Consider the following 14,754-nt stretch of genomic DNA (forward strand, 5'->3'; position numbering starts at 1 on the left):
CACACCATGACAAAGACATACGGTAGATATATTATTGATGTTAATGTCTCCACAAACACCCTTCCCGTCAATTATTCCTTTTTATCGTTATACCACATAGGGCGTTTAATTTTAGTCTTTCCTGTTGATATTTAGTCATTTGTGAACATAGACATTACCAATAAAATCCATATTACGGGAGGAAGTCGTTGTTACCACTTCCCACCACTAACTGTGCTGACATTTTCATTACTGCACATTGTCTTCATCCGCAAGTATCCTGAACGACTGTGCGTGTCTTGATTCTTTCCATCTAGTTGATGGTTTGTTTGTGGGATATATTAAAATTAATATTATGTACGCCAATACAAAACAAAATTCCTGATCACCAAATATCTGCCTTCAGTACTTGTGAAATATATAATCTCAGTCTACCACTATTTAGCTAAACGAATACTTGTAGTTAAGCATTATCAAACTGCGTCCTAAATTAAGGATGTAAGATGAAACCAACAGCAGTATCATGCCATAGAGTTGATAGCTAATGTCACTTCTTGAGAGCAGGCAATAAGTCATCATCCATTGGACAGACAAGCATAAGGAAATACCATAATAACCTGAGAAGTCGTTGAACCTGCGTGGCAGTATGTTTTGCTCACTTATGTAGTGGGAATGATGTTATACACATACAGTACCGAACGGATCACTACCCATGTATATTTGTATATCGATAGGTGTGTAATGAAAGTGCCGCATAAAGTACAAGGTGAATAGGTCACTAGTGTTCACTATATTCAAACGAGCTAGTTCCCGGTAGACAAATCATTCATTGCTCTGAAGTCTTTTAGAACAGTAAAATCATGTCTGGGATTTCAGGTTCCTGATTTTCAGCGATGTCGGAACAAAATAAATACTACTAAAAACTAGCTGGACTGCTAGCAACCACTTCTCATTGTTCCTATATCCAGATAATTGGTCGGAGTACAAATTTAAAAGTTCTCAGAGATTTACTCCCTTACAGTTCAGTCGTAACGTTTTCCAGTCAGATATTACTTTCCATGACCAATTGAACAATCAAAGATCATTTATGAAATAGATAAAAAAATAGGTACTGTTAAAACATTTGATAAGATTCCATTCAAGCTCAGTTCTTTTTACATAAGCTAACATATGAAAAAAATGTGTGAGAGCCATTAAGATATCATGTTTCAGTCTTAGATAGGATCAGCAACTTCCCCCACTAACGAATAGTGATCACGCTGTATTTTAAGTTTCGGGCACACGGTAAAAAAAATATATATTCAACCATGTCCCAATACCTGGAGAGCTAATATTCTGGCAACCAGACATTTTGATATCTCGAGTGACTGGTCAGTCAATGAGGAAGGATCGATGGGAGACAAATGGAACCAGTTAAAGGCTACATTCGAGTCCGTGACATCACCGTTTATCCCATGGTCAACACACAGTCTCTCACATTGCCCTCCATGGATTAATGAGGGGATCCGAAAGTTGTTGAAACGTAGGAAACAGTTCTGGGAATTATACATGTCAACTGGACACGAACAATTTAAGTGTGAATACCGAAAAATCCGGAATATATGTAGAAAGACCATAACCACATGCCGTATTATTTACGAAAGACAATCGGCATATGATAGCCGTACATGTCCTAAACGACTGTTTTCATAAGATAAATTGAGAAAAAAAGCGTAGCGATGGTCTTCCCCCATTAAGATTACAAGAAAATTCAGATTTACTAAATTAACCAGATAAAAAGGTAAGACTTTATCAAACTATTTCAGTGAAATCTACTCTACATGTGTCGTAACAGATAATTGAACTAATCACACCAAGATACCAGCCGTAGGACCAGTATATGTGACTGATGAAACTGTTCATCCACTCATCACTAACCTCAAACCTTGTAAGATACCGGGCTGTGATGAGATACATCCACGACTGACATAATCTCTTGCAGACATTACGTCGAGACCACTCGTGATGCTCTTCAAAATGTCCCCACCACTCGTCAAACTCCCTAGAGATCGGAAAGATGCTATGGTCAATCTTATATTTAGAGATGTTCAGAGACAGATCGTATCTGATTACCGACCTGTCAGTCTAACTGGCATAGCCGTTAAGTTACTTGAAGAGATAATTCGGGTTAAGTTACGAAGTCACATAGGTTCGTGCAACCTGTTAACTCCCGAGCAACACGGGTTTCAGAACAACCATTCATACTTGACTAACGTACTTATTGCAAGAGAAAATTAACCAGAAGCCCCAGATAACGGTTTGTCTGTTAATGTGATATTCACAGACTTTAGCAAAGTGTTTAACAAGGTTTCACACTTAGATCTTATACCGAAGCTCGAGAGATTCGGAATAACAGGTGCTATGCAGGAATGGATAGGAAACTTCTCATGTGACCACAGACAGAGTTTGGGTCAATGGAGTGCTATCCGAATGGAAGACGGTCAAAAGTGGTGTACCTCAAAACACCATCCTGAGTCCCCGACTGTTCCTTCTCCATGTCAACGAATTACCACCACTGCATAAGTCGTCGAGATTATTGTTTGCAGATGATGTCAAAATCTGTACAACAATAAGCAGTGAGGCTTAAAATTTTGATATCCAAGCTGACTTAGACGAACTAGTTATATGGAATCGATATTAAGGCTTGGAATTGAATTGTGACAAGAGTATGCTCATGAAAATCGGACGTGGTCATAGTTACCATTATACTATTGATGGTACATCTCTTCCACACATTCAGGTGACCGCCAACTGTATTTATAAATTTACGTGTACCTGCCAAAGCAGCTACATCGGCCAAACTGAAAGGAGGGCATATCTTAGATTCTTTGAACATGTTCCAAAAAGTCTTAGAACAAGGGAAAGAAAGACTCTGAACTGTGCAATCACCAAACATCTCCTTGATACAGGACATCAGGTAGATACCTTACAATCCATTAGGGTGATTAGTAAGCAGCCAAACTCCAGTCTTCTGAAGTTTGCTGAAGCCATTGCCATCAGGCGTCAAAACTCTGACCTATGTATTCAAAAGGAGACAATGGTTAATCTTTCCTTGCCCTGGTGACAAATATTCCTTCACTGCACCATAAATTTTTTTCCTTTTTCTTTTTTCTTTTGCATTTATTACATCATTGACTCTATTTTATTTCTTCAACTGTCTTTCAACTTAATAATCTTTCAACTGAACTCTACTCACTACATTCCTTCAATGTTATTCATTATGTAATCGATTGTTTCTAACCCACTTTTGAACTGTTGTCACAAATAATGTTGTAGAATATTCCTTTACATTAGGTATATATTTACAATATTCAGTTAGCAATTTGAACCGATTATGTAATTATGATTTTTAAATATCACAGGTTGTAAGCAGCTGACGTGAACCTACGAAATAAAATGAATTCATGCTATTCTGCTAGAATCTTTGTTCTTGCTCTTTTCAAAAGGTAAAGACTAAAGAGTAAAAATAGGTCACGACCTGAAAACAACTGCACATCACAGCGCAGCAGTCACCAAAGATTTTCGTGCGTTACGACCACTTTGCCGAGTATTCAAATACTTTGACGAGGAAATGCTTCGACTTTTATATCCGACCTATGTAAGATCACACTTAGAGTACTGTATCCAAGCATCTGACCCATGTCTGACTAAGCATACTAACTCACTTGAGCGTGTTTAGAGTGTAGGAAAAAATCGGTGGGAGGTCTTTCCAAACTCCTTCACGATGAGCGCTTTAAACGCTTAAATCTTTTCCTCTTGTCTCATTGTTTTACACGAGGTGATCCTGTATTGGCATTTCGTATCTTCAATTACGATTTGGGTGTTAATATGTCTTATCTTTTTGTTCCTTCTAGCATCAGTATTATCTGAGGTCATAACAGGAAGGCTCACAAAGCGCGATCTAATAAGCTTAAAGTGTGGTTCTCTTTTTCTCATCGAGTGGTCAATGACTGGAATCCCTTACCCGAACAAGTGGTATCAGCCTCATAAAGAAATATTTTCAAGGTGAAGCTGGAATTTCACTGGAGGGCAAATTGTCAGGATTAGCATAGGTCCACTAACCTTCTATCCCTATTACTGAAGACTGAAATATGGATGACTAATGGCAACGCCACAGTGACCTTGAGGAAACATTTAGGTCAAGTAAGGGGTGCGATTATAATTTATGGACGAACCAATCACGTATACGACAACAGGTTCCAGATTTTGGCGCGAAGTTTTACTCATTTGGCTAAATAGTCTTGGCATTATAGCTGATATCCGTTCGTGATAAAAACCCTAAATCTAATTCCTAATCCTAACCATCAACTTTATATCATAATCCTTATTCTTCAAATTGCTTTATAACCCTCATTTAACCATAGTAAGTAGGTGAATTAAACCCTCTTTGTAGTTTACAAAATTTGAAGTCCAGCGTCATCATCACAACGTTTGCTTGCAGGCTTCAGAACAGTATTTCCTACCGGGAATGTTTACCAACGAAAGTATCAGTAGAGCTATAGCTCCGACCCAATCTCCAAAGCTTGGGGAATTTCGGGTAAATGTTGGGAAATTTTTGGGAAATCCACAAAGTCAAATGACCTTCACCAAGGTTAAAAGAGGATTTTGGGGAAATATTGGTGAATTTCTCCAGATCTGGGGAAATTTTAGGGTTTTGGTTCCATTTCTTTAAAATTTCCCCAAAGTTTACTGTAGCGGCTTCCCCAAAATGGGTCAAATTTTCCCCAAAATTGGGATCTCGGGGATATATCGAACCTTCTAGACAATATCCTCTTATCGGAAGGTTATAACAAATTAAAGCAAGCGACTATTTAGCCCACCTTGGTGTCTGATCAGAAAGTGCTACAAAAACTACCAAACGAGTGCGAGCTAAAATATAGGCTGTTGAGCCAAATATTGCGAGAGATGGAACAGTTTATTCGATCTTACAAAGATGACGATGCTTCCCTAAAATCAATTTGAATGTAGCTCTCACCATTGTCAGTAAGACAAGTCCCTTGCGTTTCGAGCCAGCCTTTAGACTTAAAAAATCTGACTGAAATGACATAAAACTCAAGAGATAACCACCAGTAATACTCCATTCATACGACGTCTTTAATGTACAAAATGCTCCTACAAGTTGTAGTATTGTGTTGCCGGTGATAGAGCTAGCAGATCTTCGGAGCCAATATACAACAAATTACCTGACCTAACACCTAAGGTAGCTTCATTACAACTTTCTATATCTGCCTTATCTGGAGAAGGGCGCGGTGGCCCTCGGAACCGAAGCGACAGATGACCACATTAAGGAACACCAGTAGTCAAGGTGCATTTCTGTCTGTATCACAAAATATGGTAAGTAGGCTACGAAATGTGTTACCATCTGTAAATCCACTTTCTGCATGCGAAAACATGGCACCAGACAGTAATGATGACTGCCGTTATCGATCAAAAGTCTAGTCCTACGTGCTGGATGGAATTTCAGACTTTCTAGTTGACACCGGAGCTGTAGTCGGTGTAACCCCAGACACGCTAGCCAGACTACATATACATAGCAATAAATAGTCATTAAGTGCAGCGAGCAAAACGGAGGTTGAACATTCGGGGAGCAAGCACTCATTTTGGACCTCGGGGTTAGACATCAATTAAGTTGGGATATAAAATTCAAAACATTTCTTTTTAAAGGTGTTGCTTTCAAGTCATGGCTTACAATTGCACTTCTGTCTTTCTGTTATGGAACCTTCGGAAGTGTTTTTCCCTCCGTACTACGAAGATTGTTGTGTCTGGTCTAAGTTCATACTCCTTTTTCAAAGTTTATTCCTATGAATGAACTTTCAAACCACCTTACCAATTCGTCCAAATCAATTTAAAACTCTAACCTTTCGGAATCACTACATATTACTCTTTAAATGTTTATATCATTAGCAAGTAGAAGTAATGATTTAAAGTTTCTGAAATTCGTTGACGTAAAGTAGCCTTACCAGAGGACCAAAAATAATACTTCGAGGCACTACATTGTATAGGCTTCCATCTGGAAATCACCCATTCAGTCACTTTGCCTTCTCACATATAAGGAGCTTCTCATCCAGTCCTGCGTTTTCCTCCTTTTTCTTAAGTTGGAAAGCCTCTACATAAGTCCTAAGCTAGGCACCTGATCAAATTCCTTGCTGTGGTTCTTGAATACTACATCGTCAGGCAGACTGGAGAATTCTTACTAAATGTAAATCTATTCTTATTATTCGTATTATGTAATCTAGTATTATAATCTTTCTATTACATCATCTTAGTTATTTGTGTTCTCATTTCCTCACGGAATTAGTACTTCAACAAAAAGATTCTCATATATATACGATTGTACAGTTTGATAATAAATTCGTCGAAAAGAGATCCTTTCGCTGAACTTCATGTTTTTAATTTTTAATGTTTAAATGGGAATTATGTCAATTTTGAATTCTATCTGTTCACCGGCAGTAGCCATCCAAATATCACTATATCTGACACTATTCCCGTCGGTGTTTCGGGACCATTTTAACGATGCAATGGCTTACTTGCTGCACTGCTTTTCACTGAATATTTATATGTATCATTAATAACATCATTACATTAAGTGTAAAATAGGCAGCCTTCCATGGTTATTATTTATTTATTTGAGCACATAAATATTGGTACAAGAGGGCACCAAATATATTTGCGCCACACAAAACCTTCCATGGTTGCTTTTGCTCGTACCTAACGGTATTGTTTTTTCTCTTTAGTGCTCTGTTACTGTGTTACGGCGAACGACTGGATATCTAACTACATAGCAGCTGTGTAAAAATCCAAAACAGTTTGGATGTCGTTTGATTCGGAGACCTTTATCAATATATCTCCAGTTTTTATTCTTAATAAACAAGCTCATCTGCTTAAAACAGATTTATCCTGGACTTGTGAAGATAGTGGTCCATTCCATAACAAAGTGTTTCGCGTTAGTGTCATTGTAAATCACCATAATCTAAAAAGTTCTGAGATATATTATGGTGTTGGAAGCAGTGTCAAGGAAGCTAGACGGATGGCTGCTGAAAGTGCTTTGCAAACTTGTATCTTATTTAAGTACAATGCTAGTTCAAGTATTGGGGCTCTACGCACTGGAGGACCGTTTACAACACCGCGAAATGTAAGTCTTGCAAGGATTACATTTTCTAATTACTTCCTTAAGTCAGGTGTTTAGCAATCGCTTAGTAATTAAAGTTCTGTACTTTTAACTATTATTTCATATGCTTGAACTTGACTACTCTTTCTGGTTTGGCCAGAAGCTCAGTGTTACTGACTCATAAATAATAATGGTCCATAAAATCGAGTACGTGAACCCATATCAGATGAATTAAGTTACTTTAATCTTAAATCAATGACATTAGAATTCATGTATTCGACATTTGAATGAATTATTAATAATTTGTTTGTTATAAATTTATCACAAGAATGTCTTTATGCTTTCTTCATACTTCATATGTAGGCCGATCCTTTCATTATTTTGATTAATTCTGATCCAACATCTTTAGCTCCAAAAGTACAGCTCAGGCAACTGCTTAATTTACTCGGATCAAAAGTGAGATTTGTTCATTCAATGGGTGATGCCAATAATAGTTTGGTAAGAAATATTTATATTTAGTGTCATTGTTTATATCTGTCAAATTATTGCAGTATATTTACCACTTTACTTGTTAATTTGTCTTAGAAAGCAACCATCTTGACGGACACAGTTCTGTCTAACGAAAATGTTCGTCAATACTGTTGTGACGTCTTACTTTTCTGAGGTCCACAATATATTCTGTTCATTCTGAGATTTTCAAAAAACCTATTCTCAATATTCATATGTATGGAGTATCCCTTATCTCAGAAAACTAATTTAATGGTTCACCCTCCTGCTTATAAAATGTGTTAGTTTTGGGAGATTTGTGACATTAACTCCATCAAATTTAAAATTTTAGAATATTACCTCGAAAAAGCACTAGTTGAGTATGCTTTACAGAAGATCAAAGTTTTGTTCACTCCTGCTTACTTGATTCATGAGCCTGTGCTACATAATTATTTTTAATAGGTTTTAAATTATCAGCGTCGTTTTTCGGTTGTCATCAAAATATACAACTCACTTTGGTTAAATTAACTTTGATATTCATATTTGTGTAAAATGATACAATTTGTCATCATAATATTATTTAGTATCTAAACGTCACAGAGATTATGAATCAATGTAATTGGTTAGATGTGCTTGTGGCGGAACGAGTTTTTGTTTTACAGTAAGTTCGGTGTCCTCAACTAATTTCAAGAATGTAGTAAGTTTGACTGAATTTGACAGAATGCTTCATTCAGTTGGTTTTAATTCTTTAATAATTAGTCTCCTGTCACTATGTCCTGAAAATTTCAAATGTAGTTTGGTGATAATTTTTAATTCTTAATGATTTCGTTGCATTATCGGGATATTTCAGTGTCATTTTAAAAGGTATGTTATGCCAAAAGTCATCAGACTCGTCTAGCTATACAACAAACTTATAATTGAATAAGTTGTCACACGGATTTTGACTTAAATATCATGATCGAATACGAATTTTGTGTTGATATTTAACCTTATTCATACTGCATACTTTCTAATGGATATAATTTTAAAGTAGAAATCAACCACAGACTTTCTAGGAATTTCTTTAATTCGATGTAAGTCCTCGATTTTTCCGAAATTTTATTATGGTTTACACTTGTTAAATGAAATTGTTTACACAAAATACTTATGAGTATAGTGTTTGATTTCTGGTTTGTAATTAAGTGAATTTTGTTTTTTGTGTTTCTGTTTATCTGATAGCGTCCTATCATGTATAGAGCGACAGCGGAGATCGTCGGTCGACAATATGTTGGAAATTCAACCACCAAATCAGGTGCTGAACAAGAATCATGTTTATCAGCTTTAATGGTACGTATATATATGGTTTGATCAATGCGAGGATAATTACCTTTGGATGTTTTGACGCTGCTACGTTGGTTAAAGGTTTTTATCACTTTATATTTATTGGTTTTGTTGTACCTGGTGTGTATTTATATAACCATGCTGGTATACTAATATTTTTAGTCACATTTTATCTAGCATTATTGTTAGTGCCTGACTGTTTGTCTTGTAGGAAGTGGGCAGTGTTAAAAATAGAGATGACAAAGAATAGGGAAGTTTATGATCTGCATTACCGTCCCTAAATTGTTTTACCACTCCAAATTTATCCTTTCTTTATAAAAATTCCATCAATTCCCATAAACTACTTAATAAGAGGATGGGTTAAATTATCCTATTTGTTTGTTGCTGAGTTATTTAGTGAAGTTAACGAGGGATTTTCATATCAGGATTTAATAATCTGTTGCGTTTTAACAGTAATTTGGTCGGGGGGGGGGCATTTAAAATAGAAACCGAATGTATTTCTTGTAATTGACTGAGAAGCTTAGTTTGTAAGGTAGGATAAAAAAATTGGGACCAAAGAACGTTTCCTATTTTCAGTTTATTGCACCAACGTCGTTAATCATCACTAGTTGATGTTTTAAGTTCAATCTGAACCTTCTGTTTGGACTTCTAGTCACTTAGCATGTGGTACATGGCTTTGAGCTACACTGCTTTTCTGGGAGTTAGGGATACTTTCTGACCTCGTAAACTGCAGTATAATGGAGTAGTAGGGTTTGAACATAGGTCCTGTTGGTTGAAATCCGAATGTCTTAACTACTAATCTGCCATGTACGCCCCCTTGGTCTATTTCTAGACTAATTAAATTAATGTTACATCTTGTAAACATAATTAATGGGGTTATCGGCTGTGGGTAAATATGTATCCTAAATATCTGAGGTGATATAGCTTTTGAATATTGTCGGATAAGTAGTCCCTGAATGTTTTATGTGTTGTGTTGTGATTGTTGCGTAGATACTATTAGAAATGACCGTCCAGTATAGCATTATTTCGTCTTGACAATCCTGAATAGAACGAGCTGTTATACTGTACATCGTCATAGAAGTTGCAAGTGATTTAATTTTTAGAACGCCCATATCTTTTATCGCCTACGCCATGTTTACCTTTATATAGCTAATCATGGCTTATTCGTCCAGTTGGAGGAAATCGTCCAAACTATTTAGGAAGTCCACTCTGAACAATCTATCAAATTTGGATCAATAATTTCAGTGAATTGTTTTCACCACTTATAGTTAAGAATCTATACTGACCGGTCAAAATTGTCGTTAGCAATATCTTCATGAATACTTTGTCTTAAATAAGAGTACGACTAGTAGGAATCAGTGCTCATTACCTTCTTGTGATCAGTTTAAGATACCACTTCGCCTATTTCGATTCATTCCGTCAATCCTAATTATCGACTCAACCGTACTAACATTTTGAATACCCCAGATCCGAGAAAGTAGATTGTTTCTGAGAACAGTTCTAACGAAGTATCTATTTGAAGTAAAACTATGACAAAGTAAAGAATGGAAGCTAAACTTATTTTTTCCTGTTTAAGAATCTACATTTTGAATGACTTGTATTATTTATTATTTATTTATTTTAACACATAGACATTGGTACAAGGAGGCACCAAATACATATGCGCCACACAAATCCCATTCGATATGTGTGAGGGCTGGAATACTGCCCGGGTGCCCAGACCGAAGCACGTGGTTTTCTTAGGGGGCCACTCCCCGAGCCTTCGACCTGGAGGTCTGATCCACAAGGCAGTGGAGCATCGTAAGGAGATGCAGTCCCATGGAAGCCAGTGACCAACGATTGGTTCATACGCCATTTGTTCCCGCAGGATACTGGAGCCCATGTGCACCATTGGTTTGGAATCTGGTTAAAGCGCCGGACATTCGCTTTTCGTCCTCTCATTTTCGTAAACAACACCCCGCCACGAGAAGGCAGTGAGTAGGACTTCCCTGACAGAGGCTATATACGCGTGGCCATGTGAGAGCATTTCGAGAGGGAGAGCGGACTCTCCCCACTCGGCCGTACCAGGGCATTTGGGCATTTGTATGAAATTCCTCATCCTATTGTTGCATAGTGTAAGAAATCAATTACATAAAACTATACTATGAATTGCTTTACAATTAACTCTAGAGGTAGATAACATCCTCAAATAGATTATTTTTCTTAGTTTTAGTTATGTAATTGCATTTATCCTTAAGGAATGAGGGTAATGCTAGAATAAAATGAGAAGTTTTGAACCTCTTTCATATTCCATGCTAATAATTTGTTGATCTGTCGGATCTTTGTCTCTTTCTATACATTAGTAAAACTTGTCATCTATATGATTTATTTTGTAATAATTATTGCAGTTAATAAAACTGGTTTTTATGATCATTAATGTAGGCTCTTCGTCGGTCATTGTTGTCTTACATCAAGACTCAGAAACTAAGGAAAAAAGAACAACACGATCAAGACAATATGTACATTAATCGGTGTATTCATCCAAAATCGTCAGTTTGGAGATTGCGCATTCTCGCTGGTCTACATTTCATTCAGCCACTTTTTAAGGTGAAAAGAGCACTTTTAATGCTTATTTCTTTTTAAATAAGTGTCCAATTTTCTTACATTTTGGTTTGTTTTGTCAATCAGTTTCATTTTTTCCCGAAAATTAAGCATAGGTTGTTTTTCATTCTGCGAAATTAACACAGTTTTACATACGGAAGGCGTGAGAAGCAGCTGTGTTCACAATTCATGTATGAGAGGATTATTTGAAGTATGACCACACTACATGACAAATTAACGTTCATTACACCACACGTTCAGAAATTATTAGAAATGGAACTGGTTACTGAATATTAACAAGTAGTATAAAGCAATATACGAATGAGTCGGATGAGGAATGAAGCAAGAGAATGCAAATGAAAGTAACAAATATAACATGCTTAACTTTCATCTTTGTAGACTTGCAACTATTAAGAGATAATTACCTACTGCTCCCTATTTTCAAATTCTTCTTTACTCGATATGAATCTGCAGTTATAAAAACCGTCTTCAAATTGAACAAATATCCTACAAAACTGGATAACCCGTACTGTATTATTTTAAAGGAACGAGGTTTAAAGCTTGAGATATTTCGACAAACTTTATTAGAACGTTTTATTACTGTTTTAGTGCTAACAGTCAAACTGGCAAACACTACCACTGATACTTGGTTTTTCAGATTCTTCCGAGTCTCAATCCTTGGTTTAATACGGTTATCTTGGAATAGGTGCTTTATTTGTCTCAATTTATCTAAATATTTATGTTATAACATTAGGGTTGAATTATTTACTTGTTATTCTCAGATTCAATAATCCTACTGTTCTTTAAAGAACTAGGTTTAGATCAAATCAGTAGTTTATTATTGCAAAGCATACAAAACCAGAGGTGCATATATTAAATATAATTAGTTATTGATATAATTTATCATACATATATTTATCTCCACTTCCTAATCAATCACAGGTTACTTTGGTTAAATATATCAGGTTGAAAACTAATTAAGTTGATGCTCATGATAAATATAATAACTTACAAAGATTCATATGAAACTGACAAAAAGTATAACAACTCACTAATGAGCAGCAATTTCTAAACAAATATCAAGTTATTTTAGATTCCAATTTTTGCATGTCAAATACGAAGTTAAAACTTCATTGAACCCTTTCTATATATCAATGGTAAATTTAGTTCTGAATGTGTTCTAACATATTTATAATTCGTAATGGACACCACGTCATGAACTTCGATTACCTAATTCTTAAGAATTTTGACTCTGGAATACTTATTATTATTATGTTATCTTGTAATATTAGGGTTTACAGAATTCAATAGAGTGAAATATATTGTTTAGGACCCATAATAATACTTACATTCTCTCAGGTAAATCTGTTGGATCTTAACGTTAGATATCTTATCAGACGGTCGTTTATCGGCTAAAGTACTTGATTTAGAGCTATTCGGTTTCAGCGTGAACCTTGTAGGATTTAATTTGCCTACAAATAAATAGTCCAAACAAGTCTTAATACTGTTACATATAGAGTCTTAACAGGCTTATGATCAAACCAAGTAACTATGTATATTTACCAACAGTGGTGATCTATTTCTAGAACATAAATCAAAACAGTCAGTACAAAAATGTAGAATAGTATGTTCAGTTAAAGACAAATTAATAAACACACTCCTACTTAACGACAAGCAGGACAGGGTAAAAATAAATCAATAAAGGGACTAGTCATGTTCATAAAAAAGAAATAATTTCACGGTTGGTAGTTAAATAAAAAAAAAGATAATAATAGTAGTAACCAGTTTTAGATTAAATGAGTCTTAAGTGATGAGCATTTAACCTAAATATTATTGGATGATCCAGTTTAATCGATGCGAATCAACAATCTCCACCCTCCTTATTTCAATTTATATCACGAGATAGCTTCACTAATTGTTGCACATGGAAGTATTGGTCGATTCCTAACACATCAATCTTTGTTTAATGAACAAGTTAGTTGCATCAGATATGTGATTCGTTTTTTCTGGGTTCAACTTTACCGTTGACATTTCAAGAGAGCACCAAAGCAGATTACTTGATCGTTCTAAACTGTTTAGTTTAGTCATTAAATACAAAAAACAGTTTTGAAGTCTGAATATTTTTACCTACTATTGCAGGTTTAATTAATAGATATTTTAGAAACAGTTAATCAGGAGCATTTTATTTAGTTTCCATATCTAGTGGCATTTTACAGCTGACTACATCTGAAACTACGAGGCTACTGATCCTTTCGTCCAATACAAAAGGCTTTTCTACTATGATCTACTCTATATGCTAGAATTTGATCCAAACTATATATCAGTCAATGTAATACTTTATTTTCCAGTGAAGTTATGTAATATTATTTAATATCGTGATGCTTTATAAAATCTTTTAATATTGATTGTCTCATTCGTGTTCGTCAATGCTGTTTGCAATCATTTTTATCATTAATTAATTTCTAATATTATTTGTACTTCTGCATATGTTGATTAGATCCAAAAGTTAACCAATTGTGAACCAAATAAATTTACGTGTATATGTTTATTAGATGGTTGGAAGTATACTGAAAACCGATCTATCTCAGCTAAGAAAGCACAAAATACTGCTGCTCAATCAATGCTAAATAATATGAATAAAATTGAAAACAAATGCTCAACAGTTCCATTTTATGATAAACAATATGATGTTACATCAAAATATGTTCATAAACAAAATCATAAACCATGTAAAGTATGTTTGATTTTCTTAAAATAAATAATCAGCTATTCTCTTTTAAATAGATTGTGTTCCAGTTTTAAGTATTAGTACAGTTATATTTGTTTTACTAGATGCTTTGAGGTTGTCAGTCCAACTTCCACAATGCAACAACAGTTTTCTCAACAATGAAAAAATAATGTAGAGTTTTCTATCGACTAGTTTTAAATCTAAGTACTAATGTTGAGAAACTTTTAGTACTGCAGTTAGTGAGAGAGGTTTATAGTTTCAGAGTATTTAGACCTAAACATTTCAATATATTTGTAACGATCCTTATTACGTTAGGGATTTCCGTATTTAATTTTCAATAGTTGATGTTAGTTCCACCTTTGAAATTATTCATTTCATCATATATGATTATTTTCAAAGTCCTAACTAATGCTTAATGGAGTAGTTTTAATTAGTTCGAATAAAATCAAGTTATACTCACATAGATCCTGATATTCCTCACATAAAGAGATTTCTACATTTTGGATTAGAATCT

The 14,754-nt window shown here is 35.1% G+C and overlaps 1 protein-coding gene across 2 annotated transcripts in view; it reads left to right on the forward strand.

The window, feature by feature from the left end:
* Positions 1 to 4,132: 4,132 nt before the first annotated feature.
* The window catches only part of MS3_00002266 (uncharacterized protein), a 30,110-nt gene continuing 19,488 nt past the window's right edge, over positions 4,133 to 14,754 (forward strand). Inside the window, exons 1-6 of one of the 2 annotated variants that reach the window (XM_012936730.3) lie at positions 4,133 to 4,381; positions 6,753 to 7,150; positions 7,490 to 7,624; positions 8,831 to 8,938; positions 11,354 to 11,518; positions 14,010 to 14,246. In XM_012936730.3, the coding sequence (XP_012792184.1) occupies positions 6,830 to 7,150; positions 7,490 to 7,624; positions 8,831 to 8,938; positions 11,354 to 11,518; positions 14,010 to 14,246 (966 nt within the window). In that variant the 5' untranslated portion in view covers positions 4,133 to 4,381; positions 6,753 to 6,829. Of the gene's footprint in view, positions 7,151 to 7,489; positions 7,625 to 8,830; positions 8,939 to 11,353; positions 11,519 to 14,009; positions 14,247 to 14,754 lie in introns of both variants that reach the window. The other variant, XM_051209838.1, reaches the window with a different exon arrangement.

The sequence above is a fragment of the Schistosoma haematobium genome, chromosome 1 (genome assembly GCF_000699445.3).
Source record: "Schistosoma haematobium chromosome 1, whole genome shotgun sequence".
NCBI classification, from domain to species: Eukaryota; Metazoa; Platyhelminthes; class Trematoda; order Strigeidida; family Schistosomatidae; genus Schistosoma; species Schistosoma haematobium.